The sequence below is a fragment of the Glycine max genome, chromosome 6 (genome assembly GCF_000004515.6).
Source record: "Glycine max cultivar Williams 82 chromosome 6, Glycine_max_v4.0, whole genome shotgun sequence".
Taxonomy (NCBI): Eukaryota; Viridiplantae; Streptophyta; class Magnoliopsida; order Fabales; family Fabaceae; genus Glycine; species Glycine max.
Window position 1 is genome coordinate 14,706,486 of NC_038242.2, and position 25,777 is coordinate 14,732,262.

Consider the following 25,777-nt stretch of genomic DNA (forward strand, 5'->3'; position numbering starts at 1 on the left):
TTGCCATTTCAAAGTAGGGATAGATCTAGAGGAGGGCAGACAAGGTCCTACAGGAAGAAATAGTTGATTTTTGGTCCATCCCCACGTGTGAATAGGTTGGATGCTTTCATTATTAAAAAAAAAATGATAGTAGAACTCAATATAATTTTTTTATCCAATGCAAAAGTTATATAAATTATTTCAATTTAGAATCAACAAATGATTTAAAATTATTTATTCAACATGAAACTAAATGTGTAAACTTAACTTAAAACCACGCTAGTTAATATATCGGCCTGATTCTAAAGAATTCAAGTGAAGTCAAACTCATTGTCACAATTTAATGCATGTTTGAATTAAAGTTTACAAAATGAGTTTGTAAAAGCAACTCAAATCAAGTTTATGCAAAATTGAGTTTCAGGCTAAATTTTAATATGTAAACGTACTTTTCGGAGTAAGCAAATATGTCAATCATTAATTTAGTTGAAAATAATAAATATATGTTAAGATTTCATGACATATTTGTTTCCACACTATTTAGGTGTACTTCACACACCATCGGGAAAGGAATGAACAAATTAAGTAATCAATTCAAGTAATTATTTTTTAGAAATTAATTTAGATAATTAGTGTAAAAAAATAATACTCAAAATTATAGTAAAAAAATTTAGATAAATTTCATAAATACAAAACTAAATTATCGAGGTTGGCTAGAGATTCCACAACATTTTGGTTGCCCTTTTTTCCCCCTAAAATCTATTTTAGTGCGTATACGTGTGAAATTTGGGTGACCTTTGGGTAATTAATTATACTAATTAATCTAAATAATATGTTTAACTAATTAACTGTACGTAATTAATTTAAATATTTAGCTATTGAAAAAAATAGTACTCATAGTTAATTATAATAAAAATAAAACGTATAACAAATAACATCACTCAGACCTTGAATTTTTTAAATATGTTAAGCCTATTTAAAAACATGTTAGGAGAACATCCAATTTTTATCGGATATTTGAGAACAATATTGAACAGATACCAAAAACGGCAGACAGAACATTGTTTATATCACTTATAAATAAAAAAAGAACATTGTTTATCTCTGAATATTGAACAAATACCACCTTTATTATGGTACTTTTTTTTTTAAATCAAGATTCTTTCTAAAATCTTTTGTGCATATATGTTTTTTCGAAACGGAATCCTTCAAGGCAAAACCATATCACTGCATGTTTTCATTAGAATCTGGAAACATATAAAACAATGAAATGGAGACAGATTATATGCAAACAATTTTGCCTAGCTTGTACGCATTCTGGTGTACCCAATTGCTTATGAAGAATGAGAAAGACCGTGAAAATGTCCTTTATTTTATTTTGGTACTCTACATATCTATGGTCCAAATTTTTCGAAGCTACACAAAAATTTGGTCGGGGGGCGATGGTTGATTTCTTGATCACTGGATAACGTTTAGAGAGACGTAATGTAAGTATGTAACGTTACTCATCCTCATGTCAGAGCATATATATATGTCACATGTCTCAATACGGCTTACAAAGTTACAATAACGAAGGACCACCGAAAGACCTTTATACCAACGTTTGTTTTGTTCAACACATAATTTTGGAAACTCATCTCACATGTGGTCATTCCTAAGTAATTATGGACAAAGAGGGGTGTCTTGATTTTGTAGTGGGTAACTGTGAACAAAAAACGTGTGTTAAAGTCTCATTGCTGAAATTAAGTTTATAAATGAGAAACAATTTTTATATTACAATTTGATTTTATAAGATTAAATTAGATCAAAATTTACATGAATCTATCTAAGATCTATTGAATCTCATTTGTTTATCACACTCTAAGTGAATAGTAGTTGGTGAAGTATATAAGTGAGAACAATCAAAAAGTATATAAACATGACACTAATCAATCAAAACAGCCCTTATCTACAAAACAAATTAATATAATTTGAATCTCATAATTAATAGCTTATTACAAAAGTACCGCGTGACATGCATGCTGCAATGCTGCATTATTCACCTCCATAATAATGCTTAATTTTGAAGCAAGTGCTCCATTACACAGTTATCAACTTTTCCATTATTGGACTCAAGAATTGTTACCTCATATCATATCAGGACCATTCTATGAAACCAACAACTGCATCGTTGATACGTTGTTTTCTGTTCAGTGTTCAGAATATCTGTCTACAATTTTATAGTGGTCTTGGACAAGATAACTCGCTAGTTCGAATGTGGTCGCTATGGTACGTACGTATAGTTCAATCAATTAAATGTACAAAGATTTACGTACAAGATTCCAATGTATGTATAAAAGTCAACTATAGGCATTTTTTCATAAGAATCTGTCACGGCTGTAGTTTGTTACTGGGGACCCTTGCATGTAACAGAAAATTTAGTCACGAAATATAAAAAATACAAGTACGTCTTGTCAGATTCTGTTAAACAGCAACACTGTATTTTATCCTTTTCTGTCGCAAGCTATCGTTCAATAAATAAAATCTAATGTTAGAACTTAGACGTGAGATCAGAAATTTACTGAGATAACTACAACTACAAGTTCAAATCTTCTAGAAATCATTTGTGATTATAGACTATTGTTCACTAATAGATGGTTTATTTTTTGATTAAGAGAAGTAATTTAATGCGCTTGAGAAATTTATATTTTGATAACTAATTAAAGAAAGGTCATAAGACAATGAGATCTAATTCTGGTGGAGAGTATATACAATAAATATGATGTCAAAGGATACGAGAGCAGGGTAATGGAATTGTTCTACAACTAGTTTAATAACGCATGCAATGCATGGGTAGACTAATTAATTATTGGTTTTGTGTAGTTAATACAAAATATAGATATTTATTTTAATAATTACATACTAATATTTTTGTAAACTCTTTGTATTCTCATCTAATCTATAATTTTACTTATATATTAATATGATATTTTTATATAAAATTTTCATCCTTGTGTACAATAAATATCAATTCCGCAGTACGAACTCAAATTTATATTACTCCTCGTATATGTAATATGTGCCCAATATAATTGATTTTGTATTTTTTTATACTAGATAGATCAGAGTCCTGTAAATTTTATAACCAATGTTCATGTGTTCTACATCAAGTGAGTGAAAATTGTTATTTAGATTAGGCTAATGGGTTATTGTCAGGCACTTTATCTAATACATTTCTGTACTCATTTGTGTCAGTCCTCGGCTTTCACCGTTTGCTCTATATATGTTTTTTGGTTTTTACCAATGTTTCATGAGCTTTCAGCCTCAGCATACTATAATCCTAATTGGATTGAGTCTAGCATTAAGATTGGCTAGATTAGTTGAATTGAATGTGTTGGTTGTATGTTATTGCCGATGGCCGAAGTCACGGAGAGTAGAATGAGGTTCAGAGTACTATTGTTAGGCCCAATAGGAGTAATTTCCTTTTATTATTAGTGCTGATTTTATTATGTCACATAATGTAAAAATGATTCTGCAAGTAGATTCTAGAAGGAGGATTGTTATTGAGCTATTAGGAAAAAAAAATTTGGGTTGTATGAATGGAAGAGAATGCAAGAAGTTTATAATAACTCATGTACCCTTGTTCAACCAACCAAGTTAGACCTCTCTAGACAATTGTTAGGAAATAACCAAGTTAGACCTCTCTAGACAATTGTTAGGAAATTGTTGAGTGTGTTAGTGTAGGATTGGTACCATGCTGTTATAGTCAATGAAAAGGGAAGAAAAGAATTAATGCAAATTTAGTTTCTGTTTTTCAATCCCTCTTCTTATTTTCTGAGGAGCTTCCCCTTGCTCGAAAAGGGTTCGCAACATTGTAGCACAAATGGAATTAGAATTTAGTAGGCTAGAAGTTAGGTTCAAAGGTGATTTAAGGTTTGAGGGATGGCTTGTAGCAAATTAAAAACAAGGAAAGAAAAGTATTTAGTTGAAGGTCTTTTTATCAGGCTTAGGGAAGAGTGGTACCTGGGAACTGAAACCTGAGATAATATAGTTTCAGGTTTGACTGATTCTATGGGAAATTCAAGCCAGGAGCCCAGGAGGAATTACAATATTACATTTTTGAGGGAATGATTAGTGCTATTTTGTTAAATCCAACTACGTTTGTGTGTGTCAGAAGATTTTAGCAAATAGCATGTAAGAAGAAAGTCAGTTATCACACAACCAGGAAGATAGACAGTTGCTGAATAACTCAAACTGAACATTGTATCTGAAAGAAAGTATTATCACTGTTTTAGAATTTAAATAGATTTCCCGTAACATGTTTTATAAAACATAAGGGATATGCATTATAAACTAATAGGCAACACTTTGAAAAGCCTGTATGTTTCATAGCACTGTCCAAATACCAAATGATCTTAATTGATGATTGTTCTTCTTTGAAAGGCCTGTATGTTTCATAACCAGAAGAGCTATATTGAATTGATGCATGATTAGAATTGACTGCCAAGTAAAAATGTCTTAAAGGGTAATTTTAGCAGGAGTGGATGTAGATGTATAGATATTTAGGATTGGTCTTTAGCAGGATATGCATGTATAGGATATTCAAACTTAATTTCTGCCTTGGATTCGGATATTTGATTTGCTGCGGTGCAATTTAGAATTGGATCACTGCACCATGAGAAATCACTGCTTTGTTGGCAACTAATTGTTATCCTATATCATATATAATCATATCTGTATTATTTTATCCTGATATTTAAATAGATTGTTCTGCTTTTATAAAGAAAAATATTTTTTCCTTTTAGGGAAGGTAATTTGCCAAGAGTTTGCATTCACTTCAAGTACTGAGTTCATTACCCTAGGCTATCAGATGGTTTGCATGGTTGCCATGTCATCTAGTGCTCTCTTGCCCTGAGATATAAATGCATGTTCTATGATCTGTGTATTTTGAATAATTTCTCCGGGGGGGGGAAACTATAAAAAAAAAATCAGAATTCCTTAAGATATAGTAGTATCAAATAACAATGATAACTCCATTAAATTGAAGAATAGTTGCTGGTCTAGTTAACCATGTTTCTTAAGGACTGATGCCTATACGTCTTTTCATTCTATCAACAACATTGTTGTCAGGAGAAATGTTAGGAATTCAGCAAAAGAAAGTTGTGATAGAATGTGATAAAAAGATCGTGTTAGAAAATGTGTTACTAGTTATTTATCAAAACAAGAGTAGTATTCTCCATTGGTGCTTGGTAACCAACCTAGCTTTTTTATTATTATTTCTTTCTTGAACTGCTACCAAATTCAATAGTTAATCCTAGCTTTTGATTCATGTAGTTGATCCTATCTACTGAGAAAAGGCTTGATTGTTGTTATTGTAGCCAAATTCTTCTGAATTATGATAGATTCTTACGAGTTGTGTTTTTTATGTCTTCTTGAGGATGTTTAATTTCACGGAGAACAGTTACGTGAAATTAGAGATGGATGTATGGGGATGTCTTGTGTGGAAACTTGAAAGTATTTTTGGTGATAAGAAGTCAAACCACATGTTCTATTAATGTGATTATTGGCTCTGCAAGTTTGTAGAGCATATTAGTGGCAAAGGTCTAAGCTTTAGTGTCACCATTATATACTCCCAGATGAAAAGGCTTTTGCTCGAGAGGGAATATGCGGAAGAAATAGGAGTATTCGCAGTTTAGTTTTATTTTGATTTTTTTTATTGAAAAGTAACATGAATTAAACTTAAAAAATATATGTGATTTAGTTTTCATTTAAAATAAAATTCCAATCAAACTAAACTAATATTTTACAGTTTGATTCAGTTCGATTTTACAAATTTTATTAAAATATTATTTCATGAAAATTTATATACTTTATTTTCATATTTTAAATAAAATTACATTAACAAATTGTTAATAACAATTTACAAAACTTATTAATATGCTAAATTAAAAATTTTGACCTATTTTAAATCAAACATATCTTAAAAAAGTCATCTAAAAAAGAAAGTAATATACATTATATAAGTTTCATATACATAGTATTACAAAATATTATGAAATTCAAGTGGTGCACAAATAAAATGCATAACACTATAATAATACAAGTGTTAATGCATGTGTTGTGGATTGGTTTGGTTTGGATCCAATTCAAAAACACAAACTGCAAATTGAATTGAACCAACTAATTTGAGAAAAAAATTATTCAAAGAAATCCAAAAAGAATCTGTTTGATTCCATTTTCAATTTTTTTGACTGATTTTTTATTTTTATTTTGGATCAATTTGGATCTGAACACCCCTAAAAAGAAATGCATGCTTGAGGGAAAAATTATTATAGTGCAAGTGTGAGTATAACAAGTACCATATAAAAAAAATAGGTACATATTGAACAACATATAAATAAGAAAGATTAACATAATTTCTTAAGATTTTGGGTTCAATGTGATATTAGATTCACTTATGTGGTTGTCTTTTAGTTCATCAGTAAAGAAATTCTCCTAGTATTTTATCCCTTTAGAATTATCTTACTATTTTTCGAAAATAATATATTTTAAAAATGTTTTCTCTGGTTAATATTTTATTTAAACAATTCTAATTACAATATAAGATAATTTAAATATACTTCGAATTACCTTACTATTTTTAGAAAATAATATATTTTAAAAATGTTTTCTCTGGTCAATATTTTATTTAAACAATTCTAATTATAATAAAAAATTGTTTTATAAGATAATTTAAATATACTAAAAAATCGTTTTATAAGGAAACGGAGAGATCCCAAAGGAAGAAAAAGACTATAGAGATGTAGAAATGCACAGGAAAAATAATGTTGTCTGTTCAATATGGATAAAGGTTGCATGTAATAATTAATCATGGGAGGTTTTGACTTGTAAATCACGAACCATGCCTCCAGCATAATTGATCAAGCAGAAGGACCACGATAGCAGCAGAGAGGTAGTAATGCTTGTTTTGGGGGGTGATATGATTTGATCGACCAAATAGAGCTATATATGCAATATTGATCTCATAACCACACCACAAAACTTTAATGATTATGTAACTACGCATGTGTTTCTCCTGAAGTTCCGTTTCCCATTCAAATACTAATTAACGTCAGATTCTTTTATTCTTCTTCCATTTTTGGCTCACATCAATGAAAAGTAAACGATTTGTACATAGCCACTAATATAGATTAACGAGGAGTGAAGCAATAATATGGATTATGGATTGTTGATGAAAAGAATCCGACCTCAGAAACTGCATTTTTTTAAGAGTATTGGCAAGGTTTTAATAACTTAATTTCTTAACTTTTAATATAGTTTTCTTAATTTGAAGAATGGTTGACATTCTTAACCTTTACTTTTTCAAATTTCAAATTTAATTTTTAAATTAATTATTTCTATTTTTTATAATCTTCTGATCTATATTTTTGTATTGATCACTTAAATACATTTTAGTCTCCTGCATATTTTAACCTATTTATGATTTCAGTCCTCCCAAATTCAAATAATTTGATTTTAATTCTTAATTTTTAATTGTTCAATTTTATTTTCTCACTAAAAAATTTCATCAGTCATTAACAAAAATGTAATAGAGGTGTGATATATCATTATAATTAATCTGCATAAATTTACAAAGGAAAAACATAAAAAATATTTAAATAAAAAACACAGAATGACTCTGATTGGATTTTCTAAATTTTTTATTTTTTTCAAATATTTTATATATATATATATATATATATATATATATATATTATTTGTTTACTCGTACAAATAAATTAATGATATGCCACATCTCTATTACATTTTTGCTTATAATTTAAACAATTATTAAAAACTAAACGTGAGCAATTAAAATTAGGAAAACTAATTTTATGAGATTTTAACATGGGAGTACACTAAAAGATGAGATTAAAAACGTAGTTAAACCTTTTTAAATTAATTTACCTGAAGATAATAATACCAGTGCAATGCACGGTTGTTGCTTTAGTTTGCTTACCATGCTTCCCACCAATTCAAACATTATAATGAACAGTGCTCCAATTTGAAAACGGTTCATGCAAGGTCACCATTATTAAGAAGATGGAAAACATAGCTATCACGCTGTCTTTATTCGGTAATAGCTAAATTACGAAACAGCTATGTCAAGGAAATGAACATAATTGATGCCAGATAATGATGAAGTGGTATTAAATGACAGATAGGCGATGTGTTTTAACAATAATACTAATTAACAACAAGAGGCTGTTGGGGATGGATTTAAACAAAGACAATGGAGTAAATGGACCCATATATATTTATATAAAAGCAAAGACAAAAAAAGAAGACATGAAAATGAGGAAAAACAATTTAGGTCATATTTGGGAAATTAAGGAGATACTCCTATCTTTAATTCTCATATCTTGTTTCAGCATGATTCATGCGACATATAGAGTAATACACACGGCTATATAATACATATAAATTTGTGCACAGGGAGAAGGATTTCTATGATCCATAGACTGAGACCTAATTAAAAATCTTAATAGATAGTAATTTTTTTTCTACACTCTTTCGGAGCTCATTTTGTTTAAGATATATATAAACATGTGTTAAATATGAGCATGTCGCCTAACAAAAATTTAAACATTAAATATGTGCTTCATTTATCGTTGCAAACACTTTAAATACATTTTACAAATTTTTAGACATCCAACACAAAAGCTACACACTTAAAGCCTTTAAAAGAACATTAGTTTCATTGGATTGAATATTAATCTAAACACGCTCTTATTGGCAACATTACAAAAGATTAATTTCTTCTTGTTAAATCCAACTCTTGTTGGTTATTTATAACCTATGGTAATTTGGATTTTATTTTTTATTGGTTGTGTACGGTAAAAAGACTTAACCAAGAGAAGTAGAACTCACTTTAATAATATAAACCCATGGTCAGGTAACACTCTTTGCGCAATATTCAAATAAAATAAATTAAAGGTCTGATCTTTTCAACTTTCATGTCACAATTAATAACTTCTGAGTTAGTTGAAAACAAGGTAGCTTGTTATACCAATCTATGGTTATACCAATTCGAATTGGTGCAGGACAGAGAGTAGAGTACTGTTCATGATGCATGGAACATTATTTTGGAATTGCCTTTTGCTGACGATCCAGTTAACACGAGGGACCTTTGGCACCCTTCTTAATTACTCAATTGTGGATGAAAAATAGTTGGTTATATGCCTCTTTTGTACCATTGGATCTATAAAAATGCCTTTAAATTCTACTTATTTCAGACAATGAATGATGTTTGTTAAACCTAATACTAGTATATTGAAGTTTGAACGTTTTATAAATGATGCATCATAATGGTTGATTTGGGTCCTATTATTTCGATCCCATCCTTTTCTTTTGTAACAGAAAATAAAGGAGTGCTAGCTAGTAGCATGTATTGTTTTATTTAAAACTTATTATTACTCGTAAAACGATAGCTAGAAAAAAAGTGTATTTCTTCATTTTTTTTAAAACAAAATTCAATATCACTTTCTGTTCGATATGTTTCACCTGTAATCTCGTAAATCATAATAAATTTTAGTTAATAATTAAAAATAAAAAATATTACTAGTATTTCTCCTATAATATATTACTCCTGTTCAGCCATGCTGATTTAAAAAAAAAAAAAACTCATGTTTAGCCATAGAGAATTTAAGGGCTTTGTATTTTTCTAATTGCTACAAGTGACATATATTTTTATTTTATGATGATATATGTGTGAAATATTAATTAACATTATCAGTTGTTAATTTTTGTAAAAAAAATCTAATTTGCCACATTTAATAAAAAATTTCTTCCCAACTTAATTGGTCGTAATAGTTCTACAAGTGACACCATTTTTTTTAATAATCTAAATTACTTAATTGGTCTTTCAACTATTTGAAAATTTTGAAGTAAGTACTTAAACTAAATAAAAAATTTGAACTAACTTGAGAAACTTATTATTTTAATTTAGGTACTCAATTGAAAAATATTAATTTAGAAATTCATCTAAAAATTCTCAAATAATTTAATGACAAACTAATTAATTTAACCCTTAAAATAACTAGGTGAAAATGTGAATTTTCTTTTCAATGCAGATAATACATGAATGTACATTTTTTTTATCAACAATACATGGATACATAGAGAAATGATATATGAACATTTACATAGAGTATATACTTTATTTTTTTATTACATCATATTATTTATTATATTTTTTCTTTTTTTTTCTTTGGATATAGATTGACACATAAGTGTTCATGAATATTTTTTATATACGTATCACCTAACGGAAAGTATGTGTCATGCTTTGACCAAATTTGCCGAACAAATTAACTTCTTAGGAGGGTGTAATTTTGAATTTAAGCATAAAATTTGGGAGATTCTTGAGTACTAATCCATCAATTAGATAATAATTTTTTGAAAGTCTGAACACAACAATGAGGAAATGGAAAAGGGTGTAATTTTGAATTTAAGCATAAAACTGGGGAGATCCTGTAGTTCTAATTCATCAATTAGATAATAATTTTCTGAAATTCTGAACACAATGATGAAGAAATGGAAAACGACGGCTTTGATGTGAAACATGTGCACTCCTAATCACAGTTGCATCTTGCATGTGCACCACAAAGAAACTATGAGGATGAGAAAGAATGCAACAAGACAAGGAGCAATTAACACCAGGTGATTTGATTATGTGTAGAGCAAAATCTACCTCTTTAACCAAAGGCCAAAGCCAACTAAAATGGCTGTGCTTTAGTGCTTTTAATTTTGAACCTATTGCATTATTAACTGTTTAACAAAGACCTTCACATTGGTCCCAGAAAATAACTTTTAGTTAAAGCTGGATTTCCCCCTCTAGTGTGCAAATCAATTATGAATTACCATCTTCTGTGCATGTAACATGGCTTAGTAAAAGTTTTCGGTAGTACTAACATATTATTCATCAAAATTGGTTATTGATAACAAGAATTAAATTGGAACTTAATTTATAAAGGATTGATATATAGTGTTAAAAGAAAAAGGGGGGCTAAGTTAAAAGAGAATAAAAGTCATGACCTATATTTCTTGTAATGGCTGCAAATTTCTTACTAGATTATCATAGGATGCCATTGTGCCATGAAGTGGTGGAATATTATATGGTGTAGTATTTTTGTTTTTAACTGTGAAATTCTGCCGAAGTTTGCGGTTCGGGAATTATGAAAACATAAGAATAGATGGATTGGGGTCTGGGGATATGTTGGGCTGGCCTGAAGACTATTTTTTTAGAGTCTATTCAGCAGGTGCTTCTGTCACCATTTTTATTTTTATTTTTTTATTTCTTCTGGTAATTTTTTTATTATAATAAATAATAAGTTGTTAAGTTTTTAATTTATTTATAATTAAATTTGATAAAAAAATAATAATTTATAATTAACCTATTAATTCTGTTAATCACAATTATTAATTAATATTTTAACAAATGAACTAAAATCGTCAATTTATAAAATTAGAGGAAAAATGTTATAATTAAAAATTCTTACCTAAATCATCAATTTAATTATAACCAAAATTACAATCGGTCTAAAATAAAATGTATATTTAACTAAATAACAGTATCAATAATATTTATAGTATAGATTTAATTAAATATAATTATAAATATAAATATATATTATTTAAAATAAATTATTATATTTGATAAAATTATTGAGTTTTATACTATTTATACTTTAAAATTTATTTTAAAATAAATTTGAATTAATTAACAACGTGGAAAAAACATATGAATAGTGGATAAAAAATAAACTCAATATATTAAAATGGGCTTGGAAAAGGGTAGGGTTCTTCAGTCTTCTACTTCTAATCGATTCTGCTGATGTTGTTCGGCTTTTGTAGTGGTCGGCCACATAACATCGTTCGTCAATTTCAAGCGTAGAGGAATTTCAGTTCCTTCTCCCATACTCATTGATGATCATATCCTTGTCTCTCTTAGAATTTAATATTTTATTTTAGTTCACCAATTCTGGATTTTCTTAGCTACAATCCCATGCTACTTTTTGTTTTTAATTTCTTTTTATAAATTAATCAAACTCATTAGAGCGCTCTCCCAATTTACTATATCCATGTTATGTTATATTTTTTTTATCTTTAAAAATGTTAGTAAGAATATATACTTTAAATACTATTGGGCATGATACAAATGTCATGTTAAGACTACAAGCGGAAATTGACCTAAAAGATTACTATGCATAAACTTGAATTCATACTTATGAGAAAGATGGAAGTTCATTTCAGAACTTAACCACTTGTGTTAACATGCATTATCTTCTTATTTTATGTTATATTAAAACAATTTAAGTGGATCCATTGTGCTATGATATATTTAAGCAATTTATACATAAATGTACTTCAATAATAAATTAAAAAGATTAAGTAATTCACATTTTTATATTTTTATTTTCACTAATTTTTGTTTCATAGTAAAATATTAATTTAATTTTTTAATTAATGTGTATAAAAGTCCTTAAGAAATATTAAAGCTCCGTATCTTGTATAAGATGCCAATCTTAATTTTAAGAAATTATTTGTGCAGATAAACATGCTCTAATGAAAAATAATAATCAAGCAGCCATATCTTACAATAAAAAAATCCGGTAAACAATTAGCATTTAAGATACTCTTATATGATTGCTTCAAATTGATCAATAATTTTAATTTAACATAATTTAATGTGCATTCGCTTAAATAATTTAATCCAGTCGCATTCCTATTTTTTCCAATTTTAATCTGCATTCTAATTAAATTAATGGACATTCTCTTAAATAGTTGCATCGTTAACAGTGGTGACATCAAGTAAATTCTATATATGCGTGCGTGTTAAAAGGTTCAAATCCTAATATTTATGTCCCAGCTAGCTATACTCTAAAGATAGTTTCTCAATCACAAAAATATTTGTAGTGTTATTTGGCGAAAAGAAAGATGGATCCTCTATTACTGTTATACTATAAGGGGGGGCATTACAAAAAAGAAGCAATAAAAGATAATACTGCATTAAGTCAAAAGATGTGGAAGTAAAGGAAAAATTGAATTCATATTGATCAAATAATTGTGATTATCAGTGCTATATCTTATAAAAAATTCTACGAATTACCATTTCAATTATGACGTGACTCATATTATCCTCGGTTTGTATTTTAAAAGAAAACATGCACAACTCAAATACTAAGTGGAAACTTGTTCATGATTTCATAATAATATTCATTTCTAACAACAACATATATTTTTGGGTACGAATGTCAATATGGTTGTACATTCGAACAGGAGGTGGTTGATCTGCCAAATTTAACCTACGCACAAATTATATTTTCATTAGTACGAAAAACTACTAGCTATTTGAATAAAGTATTAACGAGTAAACAATGATATACGCTAAAAAATAATATATTAAAACCTAGTTTATAAAAAAATCGTTAAAATATTTTAATATGCACTTCTTAAAAAAAAACGAAATAATTTAACCTGCGCATCCGCTTTTATATAAGGCATACGAGTATCAGTCAAAACGTAATGAATTTATTGGAGTGCAAAAAAAAATCATAGAAGATTCCATTTCTTTAAAAGTGAAAAACTTAACATTACATCTAGCCAACAAGAAATATTCCTAGAAACTAATGTTGATAGTCATTGTATTTTAATTATTATAATGGTAATGGGCATTATTAATTTCAATGGTTTTTCAACATGTTCACTTGTGTTTGTAAAAAAAAATTAACTAGACTTATTTTTTACCTCAAGTGTGAATCATTAGGATGATTATCATTAGAATTCACGTGCTTTAAATACTTGTATCACTATTTTGATACAAGAAATCTACAACCTAAAAATTCATCTAATATCACACTTTAACAAAAAAATTTTAATATTTAGATTTATAAGTTTTATCATCATTTATATGATATTTAATCTTTTCATTCTTACGTCATATTGAACTTTATGTCACCCTTATATTTTAATAGTATTTATAAGATTAATTAGATGGTTAAAAAAATGAGAAATTATTTTTTTTCCTGGCTACAAAAGACTAACAAACTAATAAGTTACAAGTAAAGACAATTGTTTTCCCTTTCACATAGAAGCAAAAGCAAATGTTGGGGGACCCTTGAAATCCAGAATATCATTGATCGAACAAATAATAATATAGCCGGAGAGAGTTTTATTTTTTTTCTTCCTCTATGTGTCCTTTTAGGTGTCCCTATCTAATTTTCAGTATAGATTCCTACAATGACTAAAGTCGAAGCATTTTCAATGGTAGTTTTTTTCTTTTCTTTTTGGGAGAACCACTCTATCAGCCCAAATATGCTTAACAGCAGGCATGCATGGTGGAGGAGATGACATGAATTATCCAATAACAAAATAAAAAGCCATAGGGTGTTGTCCACGGCTTGATTAAAGCTGAACATTATAATATTTAATTTCCATTTCTTTCTTCAAGAGTATTATATTTTTTGGTGTTCTTCTTCAAGAGTATATTATTTCAGTACATCTTGTTCATGCATACGTTTTGTAAAATATTACTCTGTTATATTAGTAATTTAGTATATGGACTAAAGAAACAGAGTTCGTACTTCAGGAAAAAAATATTGACTTTGAAAGATTCACGACAAAAGTAAGAACGTATATTATTTGGTAAATCAAATTGTCTTCCATTAACTCCCATTTATATCTTATTTTTCTTGTAATGATCTACATAAAAAACAATTAGAAGTAATTGTTGGTTCAAGTGATACTAAATTTAATTTTTTTGAATAAGGTCTTGTGTTTGAAACATATATGGATGAAAAAAAAAATTGTTAGAAAGAAAGACTCAACTAAAAGTTGTTAGTTAATAAGTTCTTTAATAAAGATAAGTGGTAAATTATTGTCAGATTTATGACATACAATAAATATTTTTCTTTTAATATAATTTATTTCATCCTCAATGATCAATCAAAATTTAAATTCTGTATAACTTAATTAAAAGAGATAAGTCACTACACGTGTTAATTGTTGTTGATAGTTAATGATTACTTTACACTAATAACATGATTAAAAAGTAAAAACAACAACTAAAACTGCAAGGTTAAAATTCACACACAAAAAAAATACATAATACATTTTGTATTAAGAATTTAATTTATTTTTTATAGCAAAAGGTGGCATATTGTATTTGCTTCTTACCTCCTTCCTATTTATTTATTTATTTATTAAAAGTAACAATAGTCAATGATGAATAAAAAAAAGTGGTATTATAATTCTTTCTTGATCAAGAATCTTAGTTTCTCTTCTAAATTAGGAAAAGAAAAATAATGTGTGATTTAATATATTAAAAAGGATCAAGAACTACAATCATATATTTCCAGCCTTATCTTTTTTCTTAATTGAAATTTAACTTCGGCCTCAAAAACTAAAACACAAATAAAGACCAAGACTTATCATGATTTAAGTATAAGCAACATTACCTCCAATAATTTTATAAGAACATAGTAAAGTACTATTTTTATGGGTTTTTATTTATTTTAATTCTATCATCTCATAAGGAGTGTATCACACAAATACTCACATGCATTAATTAGTTTTAAGATATCCTTACCTCTTCCTATGTCTAAGTTTATCATGTTTATTCATTTTCCCTTAATACAGTCAACACGTTTAAGAATTTTATTTCGCACAAACTTTTCTATTCCATGCTTAAAGATATGGCTTATGCCTATGTCATAGAGACAGCAGTACTCTCATTTAATTTAAGATTAATTTTTATCATGTGGATTTGTTTGCAATATTATATTATAGGTACTATCAACATCAAGCATATATGAATTATTTGAATTATACAACCAAAACAAACAATATTTAAATTATAAAAAAGACTAACATTATTTATTTCAAAATAAACAAGAGTAACTAAATCTATCCAAACTAAAAATATAAATCAAATATCCAAACTATGTCTTAATTCCCTCTAAATGACAGTGTAACTATGTCTTACATAAAACGATTTGAAAATCAATCTATAGCTATAGTTTAAAAGTTTTAAAAGCTTATTTACTATAATTTTATTGTCATTGCCCACATAGATAGATTTATATGGATTATCAAGGATTAATTAAATAAATATCCAAACTCATAATTATCAACTATTTGTCTAAATAACATGAGTAATAAAAGCAAAACTCAAATAAGAATAGATAGTCTTACAAGATTTTGTTAATCAAATCTCCTTATTTCTTAATATATAAAACTTTTAGTCTTTCTTTTAGATTGGGAGAAGAATTTTTTTTTAGCTAAGCATAAAAAATGATACATTTTAAATTTAAAGCGATGAAAATAATACAATTTTTTTATAGATATCAAATACAGATATTAATCATATTGGAGGACCTAAAATAAATTTTACCCTAAAAATTACAACCATGTATTTCTTATTATATTAATCTATTAGAGTTGTTTTTTTTTTTTTTTTACTGAATTAATCTATTAGAGATCTCATGATTTTATTGGATTAATACTGATATGAACTCATTAGTCATATATCAATTTATTTGATAATCTATGCGCTAACCATGAACTCACTTAATAGAAAGTAAATTTATATTATAATTAAATATGTAACAAAATTAAATTTAGAAATTTACTTATTTATCCTTCTCCCAGATCTTCCAAAATTCCTCGTGAACTTAAAAACAAGAGATGGACCCATCAGAGCAAACAAGTCAATATTATCCACCAGGTAAATCTTTAATTTCAAACAATCTCAATCGAAGTCAAAATATAAAGTAATTGCTGCCAAAAGAATATACTGTACACATATCAACGGGTGGAGGAAGAATTTATATACTACTTTCACGACCAATATTAGTTAAGTTTTTATTAATTGAGCATTGTCCACTAGTACTCATTATACGCGAAGCCTTCCCTGATGATGCTTCTACTTTCAGTCTCATTAATACTACTTAATTTAATTAATCAAAGTGCCCATTACTCATTAAGTGATTCCCGCGCATAATTTCATTATCCTCAACGATTATGCCAGAAATATTAATATGACAAGGAAATAAAGGAACTTTGTTGAATACGTCCACATTTGGGTTCCTAAGGGGACCCCCATGCTGTTGTACAATCAATTTCTACCTTCATCTTAGTTAATGAGGTTGGTATAAATTAATTAACCACCCTTTGAGAGCAGTTGTAGAATTATGTAAGTAACTTTAATTACATCTTGATTGATTTTTTTTTAATCTATTTTTCAATTTTTCCTTCAAAGACAATCTTGTTTGAGAGAGAATTATCTATTAAATATGAATATCATTTCTAACAAAAAATTCAACTTTAATTTATTATGTCATGAGAGACTAATCTCTTTTAGTAAACTCAATCCCTTTGTTAGTTTAATTGAATTTCTACTCTCAAAAGTGTACGCTTACCAAACATTGTATACATTTCACATCTATGGTATAGTTAAATAAAGTAATGAGTTTACTGTATATGCCCTTTTTCTTATGGAATTTTTTCTTTTGACTGTTTTGAACTTTTGATCTTCTACCATCATTTGGGCCTCACTTAACGGCAGAAACTACCCAATAGGCATCTCGTAAAAACAGAAATGAGGATGCAAGTGGGTCCCATGTGTATAGTTTAATCACACCATGTAGCCTTGCTTTTTCTCTCTTTATATACACCCCCTCCTACTAACATTACTCCTCACCTCCCTCCTTTCTCTCTCATTTTGCAAAGAGGAGGCACCATGACAAGCACTCTTCTGTCTTTGCTTTTCTTGCTCTTCTCCCTTCTCATTCCATCCTTCATTTCCTCTTCACCAGTTCGAAACCCTGAAGAAGTCGTACAAGAGGTCAACAGGTAAAGTTACTCACTAGCTAGCACCACAGATTCATGTCACCCACTTATATTTACATGTGCAGTTGTGCAGTACTCTGCTTCTTCTTTTTTTTTTGTCAGAGTAATAGGAGTGTGATTACTTTTGTTACTATGATCAAGTTATATGAGTAGAAATAACGTGCCTATGTTCACAATTTGTCTATGACCAGTGCACCATCATTTAACAACATTAATGCTTCCAAAATATTAGTATTTTAAATGGAGTTCTTTTTTTAATAATTCTTTATTTTTACAAAAAGTCCCCCGAAAAATAATTATTTTTTAGTTTAATTTATACAGTAACATTTTGTACACTTTTATTCAATCAGAACATCATTTTTGTAGTCAAATGTTAAGGGCCATTTAAAGAATTAAAATAAGATTTTTTTTTATTAAAATACATAATATTATTTATGTTTTTTTTTGTGGTCTGTTATAATTTTTATAACAAATATTTTTTTTCTTTTAATTCTTTAATCATTGTCATTAGTTTTACAAGAACTTTTTTTATAAAAATCAATAAATTTATCCTAAACAACAATTGACAATTTCTGATTAAATTGGGTGATATTGTAAAAAAAAAAAACTTTTATACTCTTCTTATATTCACTAAAAAAAAGAATTGAATAAAAGGCAATAATTGTTAATTTAATTTCTTGGTGCAGGAAAATAAATGGGTCTATAGCAAGGCCTAGGAGAAACTTGGGCTACCTCTGGTGTGGCAGTGGCAACCCCATTGATGACTGTTGGAGGTGCGACCCCAACTGGGAGCAGAACAGGCAGAGGCTAGCTGACTGCGCAATCGGGTTCGGCAAGAACGCCATCGGCGGCAGGGACGGCAAGATCTACGTGGTGGACGACGACGGCGATGACGATGCCGTAAACCCGAAGCCGGGAAGCCTCCGGCACGCCGTGATCCAAGACGAGCCCTTATGGATAATCTTCGCAAGAGACATGGTGATCCAGCTGAAGGAGGAGCTTCTCATGAACTCCTTCAAGACCATCGACGGAAGAGGCGCCAGCGTGCACGTTGCTGGGGGTCCATGCATAACGATACAGTACGTGACCAACGTCATCATCCATGGGATTCACATTCACGATTGCAAACAGGGAGGGAACGCTATGGTGCGGGACTCCCCACGGCACTACGGGTGGAGAACCGTGTCGGACGGCGATGGCGTGTCGATCTTCGGAGGGAGTCATGTGTGGATCGACCATTGCTCGCTCTCTAACTGTAACGATGGGTTGATCGACGCCATCCATGGCTCCACCGCTATTACCATTTCTAATAACTACATGACGCATCATGATAAGGTCATGTTGTTGGGTCACAGCGATGCTTACACCCAGGACAAGGCCATGCAAGTCACTATTGCTTTCAACCACTTTGGTGAAGGCCTTGTTCAAAGGATGCCAAGGTAAATTACTCTATCACCATCTGAGTGGTACCAGATAGTCTGAGCTCCTTTTTTTTAAATAAAAACTCAAAATTCTCACATAGATTAGTCATTAGATATCAGTAAATTTAATGAATATTTTGTACTAATGGTGAAAAAATAACTCTTAACAGTTTAATTTTCTTTAATAAAGTCTTTAATCATACTCTTGATTACTTGTTACTTTTATAACACCAGTAACATTGGTTAAGTTTAATAATAAAAAAAAAAACATGTGCAATTTGCAGGTGTAGGCTTGGGTATTTCCATGTGGTGAACAATGATTATACTCACTGGGAAATGTATGCCATTGGTGGAAGTGCTAATCCAACCATCAACTGCCAAGGCAATAGGTTTGTTGCACCCGATGACAGATTCAGCAAAGAGGTGATTAATTGTTTTGTAAATGTCATGAATCATGCTATGTTGACTAAATATTGTACTACTATATATTATATGTAATCATATGTACTAAAGGTATGGAAGAAATAATGTTTAGGTGACAAAACGTGAAGATGCGCCAGAGAGTGAGTGGCAGGATTGGAATTGGAGGTCAGAAGGGGACTTGTTAGTAAACGGTGCGTTTTTCACATCATCGGGTGCTGGAGCCTCCTCTAGCTATGCAAGGGCTTCTAGCTTAAGTGCAAGACCATCTTCCCTTGTTGGTTCCATAACAACAGGTGCTGGTGCACTCAGTTGTAAGAAAGGTTCTCCTTGCTGACAAACAATCAAGCAACTTCTCTTCTGGCTTATTCATTCTTTCCAAAAAAAAAAAGAAACAGAAAAGGGAAAGGGCTACATATATATAGTGGATCTCTAGCTTTGTATTTACTTTTCCTTGGATTTCCATATTTCTCCACTCTTTTCCCCGGTTTTTTGGGGTTTCTTAGATTGTTTTCTGCTGTTTGTCTTTTTTTTTTTTTTTTTTTATCTTTTTTCAATTTTGAGTTGCTCATGATTACAACCTCCACTTGTTACTCTTGGAACCAATTAGTCAGTTGAAGAATCTCAACTTCTAAGACAAAAACAAGTGCAGAAGAGTTGATATTATTACTATATTATAATAGAAAGTTTGTAGTTTCTATAGCTTCTATACTATATTATATGTTAAACTCCTCTGTCTGTCTCTCGTTCCATGTGATAGACACATGCGCAGACACACAAATACACAGTTTGTAGACTAAGATCATGAATAAAGCGAAGGCACGTACACAATATTAGAAAATCTAATCTAATCCAATCCAAAACAAAAGAAAATCATCAAATATTCAAATCCCATCAATCGTGCTCATTTAAATGTATTGAAGCATTCTAAAAAGATCAACTACCCAAATAACTGTTTACAATCGTACAAAAGAAGGAACTACTACAATCTGATTAGAGGTCCGTTTGATATGTAATATATTTATGATACCTCCCTTGTTACTACTTTGTTAATTACCCAATAATGTTTTTGAGCGTTGATATTTCCCATTAGAAAAGCCAAATTAGTTAGGACTGATTCCAACAAGAAAATGCTTTTTATGCATTAAAATTAAGATTACTTTTGTTGTACCCTTTTAATATATATTTTGCAAATGTGTTAGTACTACATAGTTTTAGTTATTTGATGTTTAAATAATAAAACTGATTCCAATATGAACACAATGTGCTTGATTTATGACTTACACGGGACTCTAATTTAATTAGCACATTTGACTGGGATAAATACAGATCCTAAGTAAAGCTAATTAAGGAGACACTAAAGTGGTAGTAGTACTATATATATTGGGCCAAAAAGAAAGAAAAGGAAAAGGGGTGGGAGAATGCTCGATTGTAACACCACACTTACCTTTCCATGCTCGATTGCAACAACACACACTATCTTTCCATGAGTTCAATTGAATGGGGGAGGAGAAGATAGGTGACCACGCCACCAAGGATTAGCTAGGACAAAATTAGGCGTAAGGATGGAAAACGATGAAAAAAACTGCACATGGGTGCGCCTCTCAAGTGGAACTTCTTTTGACGGTGGCATTTGATGTGGTTGTGGCTTCTGGGTAAAGATTTAAATTGGGCTACAACCACATTTTGACATAGCTTCAATTCCCGGCTTCAACCGTTTCACTATCTTGAATAATGTGAAGTGGGAACCCAAAGGGACCATTGAGTAGCAACATTTGACCCCATCGACTGTACTAGTATGCTGTATGCTTGTTCATTTATATAACTAATGGTTACCAATGCATGCACATTGCTCCCTGCTCTGATTAAAACTACTGAATGAGTTCCACATGGATCTTTAGATCACTATATTTTCTAGTTCTCTTTAGTGTTGATAAAACAAAACGGTTTAATTATAAATTTTACCACTTAACTTTTCTTATTTTATAAATTTTACTATTTAAGTTTTATTTTTATGAATTTTATCATCCAAGTTTTAATTTTTGTATACTTTATCATCATTAAAGGATTTTTGTTAACAAAACTAGGTGATTTTGTAAAATTATATACCAAATTAGATAATTTAAAAATTATTTATCAAAAGATAAATGATTTTGACTTAGGATATCCATTGTAATTATATATACAAAAGTGATTTTTTACATCCATTATAACCATAATCGATATAAAAAAAATCATTTTTTTCATATTGGTTATAACTACAATCAATATACAAAAATTTAAAACAATGATTTTTTTACATCATTTTGTAACCAACATGATGATAAAATACACGAATAAAAAATTTCAATAGTAAAATTTGTAAAATATTAAAAGTTGGATGGTAAAATTTATGAAAATAAACTTTAATAATAAAATCTGCAAAATTATGAAAATTAAATGATAAAATTTGGAAAAAAAACTTACATAATAAAATTTGTAAAATAAAAAGTTTAATAATAAAATTTAAAGTTAAGCAGACAAAGAAAGTAGAAGAAGCTTATGTGGGGTGGGCGGATGCATGGCTCAGCTTTGCCCATGCCCTGCTCTAAGCAAATTTTTAGTATTTTTATAGTACTATTTTCTTGAGGATAATATTATAAGTTTATCATTTTTCTTAATTACTTTTTATTTAAAATTTAAAATAAGGACAATATAATGATTAAAAAACAAAAATAGGTCACACTGTTATAACACGAGAAATATATACTGTAAGAGGATTGAAAACAATTTTGAGTAAATGATTGATTGTCTTTTTCTTCCTGTTTTTGCTAGAAAAAAATAAGGAAAAAAAATTAAAGTTTAATTTTCATACAATTATATTATAAATATTTTTATATTGTTAACCAATGTCACTTTGAATGTAAAAGTAAACAAAAATTATAATGTAAATCCAATTTTTTGAGTAAATGCAAATGAATCTTCTCGAAACACAAAGAAAAGATCAAATTAATTAATTCTCAAGTTTTTAACAATTTTGTCTCTTAATATTTAAGAGATCAATTTATCTTTTAATATATTTCTAAAAATTAATTAGCTTAGAATTTGATCGTTATTTTAGAGTTTAGATTATGAAGGACCCAATTGATTTAATTTTTTGTGTTTAACCTAACATATTTGTAATTTTTTTATTTAACATCCAATAAATCATTTATTATCGGGTCAATCTATTTTGAAGTAAAGTCATACAATAAATCACCCAATTGTGACTCCATGTCAGAGATCAAATTCTAAATTTTAATTAAAAAAATTCAAATATCAAATGTATTAACAACTTTTAATACAATTAGCTTAATATCTTTTACACCTTTAAAAAACATATTAATTACGTTTAATCAGAACTTACATTGACACCTACAAAGTAGAACTCAAGAAGACAATTCTTGTTAAAAGTCATAAAAGTCTTCATCCCACAGTAAATCCTGGTTAAAATATCGACAGTTCGGTTGGTACATAAATATAATTGGTTTTTGGTTCATTTGCAATTTCATGCCGCAATTACAGGGAACTCGTTTTTTGAAGTACAAACAAATACGCAAGCACGATGTTTTAATAATAAAAAACTGGGAAAATATATTTTAGTCGGTATACATTCATCAAATCTTATTTTTAGTTGATAAATTTTCATATCTTTTAACTTAGTTTTTAAATTTTACAAAAAAAAAAATTATTTTTAGTTCTTCCTTCACAGAATCTTCACTTATGACATTAAGTTGAATCCAATGTGGCAAACATTGTGCTTTTTATTTTCTCTTTTAAAAAAATAATAAAAATATATGGAAAATCGATCATTATTTTTTAAATGAAATTATTAAATGTCTTTTCCAAACACATCGAAGTCTAACTTTTAATGGCTCCATATCTCTATCATGATTTTCCACCTTCATTATTCTATAGTTGGTGCTGTAGATATATTCTTGTATCTTCTTCAGATTTTGTTTGTTTATTGAAGGCAGTTTTCAAATAAGGATGAGAGTTTCCCTTCATAGTTCTCAGAGTCATGTGCATGAAGAAAACAACATATATAGAAAGAGTGAAATCTCTCCCTATTTTGATTTTCTCTAAAAATAAACCTTTAGTTTCTATTGAATTTTTAATTCAAAAAGCTGCCTAGAATAATGGTCACGATGTTAACATCATAGGTAAGGAGAGACTAAAAACATGTTTTTAATAAAGTACAATGATTAATTGAATGATATGAAATTTCATGGACTAAAAACAAGAAAAAAAATAAAAATACAGAGACTAAAATCATATTTTTTTTTTCCTGAAAAATTAGTGACAGTTAAATGTTTAGGTGATAAGAAGAAATAAAGTTGGGTGAAAATTTTAGGTTTAGCTTTTAGGTAAAAAAAAGCGAAAACTGAACTATCGGTAAAAATAACAGTAATTTGCGACTTCCGCACATCATTTCATTATACACCATTGTTATTTACCTTGTGCTCGGTGCGAGTGAAAGTGAGGGATGCAACGAAATAAGTGAAAAACTAAACTTTCATATGTTCTGGACAAGTGAAATGAGAGATGAAGTTGTCGAAAAATGGAAGGCACCACACATTTTAATTTCACTCCAAAAATGACATGAAATATGGTGAAAGTGTACAAGAATCTGGTGACTTTTATCTGTTTTCAAAATTTTCATTTATCTATGACATGAAATAGATTGGTATAGCCTAACCAACACTAATGAGAACCAATTCTACATGCACCTTAGAAAACCGAAAATCAGTTATGTTGCATGAAAATTCAATTATGCTTAGCCTAATATCCTTCCTTCCATAATTGGATATGGTACTAAAATCATACTCTGATCTTTTTTCTATAAGTAGTATGGTATTCGTGTGTTCACACAAGTTATTACATACTCTTTTCGTTTTCAAAATAAGTATCATCATATCATATGTTTTTTTTTATCGAGAAATGTTAATTGTTTATTAACACCCACCGGCTCCTTTATCAAATATTTCAGTGCTCCATAAGAAAATTGACCAGGCCATTTCTTTTCTTGCCAAAAGAGAAAAATCTATGCCCTTGTTGCACTTCAACCCATAATCATTTTAAAGCATCCTAAGATCGTTCATCACTCCAACCCCATAAAATTCAAAGTTAGAGTCAAAAAGCTCCTTAGGTACTGGAAAATATTGTTCATTCAAAACAATTAAATGATTGGGCACATCTTCTCAGTAATTATTATCCTAATTACTAAGGCATAGCAAGTTTGGTTTGATTGGGCCTAAAAGATTCAATCTGTAACAAATTAAAGACAATTATTTGTTGCATCTCTATAAATTGTCGTGAACACCCTGTTATATTCTGGAAAGTCAATCCGAAATGTAATGGAATCTTGGCAACACTTTATGAATTACATTTTGAATTTGAGTTTTTCATGATGAAATGAGGCGCTAATAGCAATTTATAGAGGTAAGTTTTAGTCCAAATTTAAAGCCTTCATATTTTAGGCCCACTTTTTTTCCACACAATTCATCCGGTTAGGCGGGCCTAAGTTTGAGTGAGTCACAATTTTAGGAAGGTGGGATTGTGTGAGTTTGCAATCAAAGTTAAGACAGCAGTTATATTTGAAAACCTCAAATTTACAAAAACTTCGTCAACATCTTTATTTTCTTTTTCTATCTTTCTATTTCTCAATTACATCACTTTATTAATCTTATTAATCACTTATATTTTTTTTTCTTATCTCTCTCTAAACTGTAGATAATCAATATCTCACAAGGTGTTTAAGATTAATTTTCCAAGTTAAAAACATCAAGTTACTTAAGTTTTTTTTTTAAAAGTTACATAATTTTTAAAGTAATTTTATGATATTAAATTTTGACCATATGTGTATTCTATATTTACTTTTCGTTTTTTTTTTCAAAAATAATCCGAGAGAGTAAAAGAGAGGAGGAAGTTAGGTTAGTGACAATTGGCTTCAACCCGTTAGAGTGCGTGAGTAAAGAGACAGCAGCTGAAGTTGATCGAGCTTTCTGTGTATTTATTATTCATGTATTATTTGAGTTATTTCAACTTGTTAGCGGATGAATATTATTATTTTT

At 29.1% G+C, this 25,777-nt stretch overlaps 1 protein-coding gene across 1 annotated transcript; it reads left to right on the forward strand.

The window, feature by feature from the left end:
* The first annotated feature begins 17,681 nt into the window (after positions 1-17,681).
* Positions 17,682-20,387, forward strand: LOC100787082 (probable pectate lyase 5). Its single transcript, XM_003526933.5, has 4 exons — positions 17,682-17,847; positions 18,531-19,283; positions 19,550-19,688; positions 19,801-20,387. Exons 1-4 carry the CDS (start codon positions 17,735-17,737, stop codon positions 20,020-20,022), a joined length of 1,227 nt encoding a protein of 408 aa, XP_003526981.1. The 5' UTR covers positions 17,682-17,734; the 3' UTR covers positions 20,023-20,387.
* Positions 20,388-25,777: the final 5,390 nt, after the last annotated feature.

Coding starts and splice junctions, on each gene's coding strand:
- LOC100787082 (XM_003526933.5), top strand. CDS start 17,735: ATGACAAGCACTCTTCTGTCTTTGCTTTTCTTGCTCTTCTCCCTTCTC. Junction 19,284..19,549: donor CTTGTTCAAAGGATGCCAAG/GTAAATTACTCT, acceptor TGCAATTTGCAG/GTGTAGGCTTGGGTATTTCC. Junction 19,689..19,800: donor ATGACAGATTCAGCAAAGAG/GTGATTAATTGT, acceptor AATAATGTTTAG/GTGACAAAACGTGAAGATGC.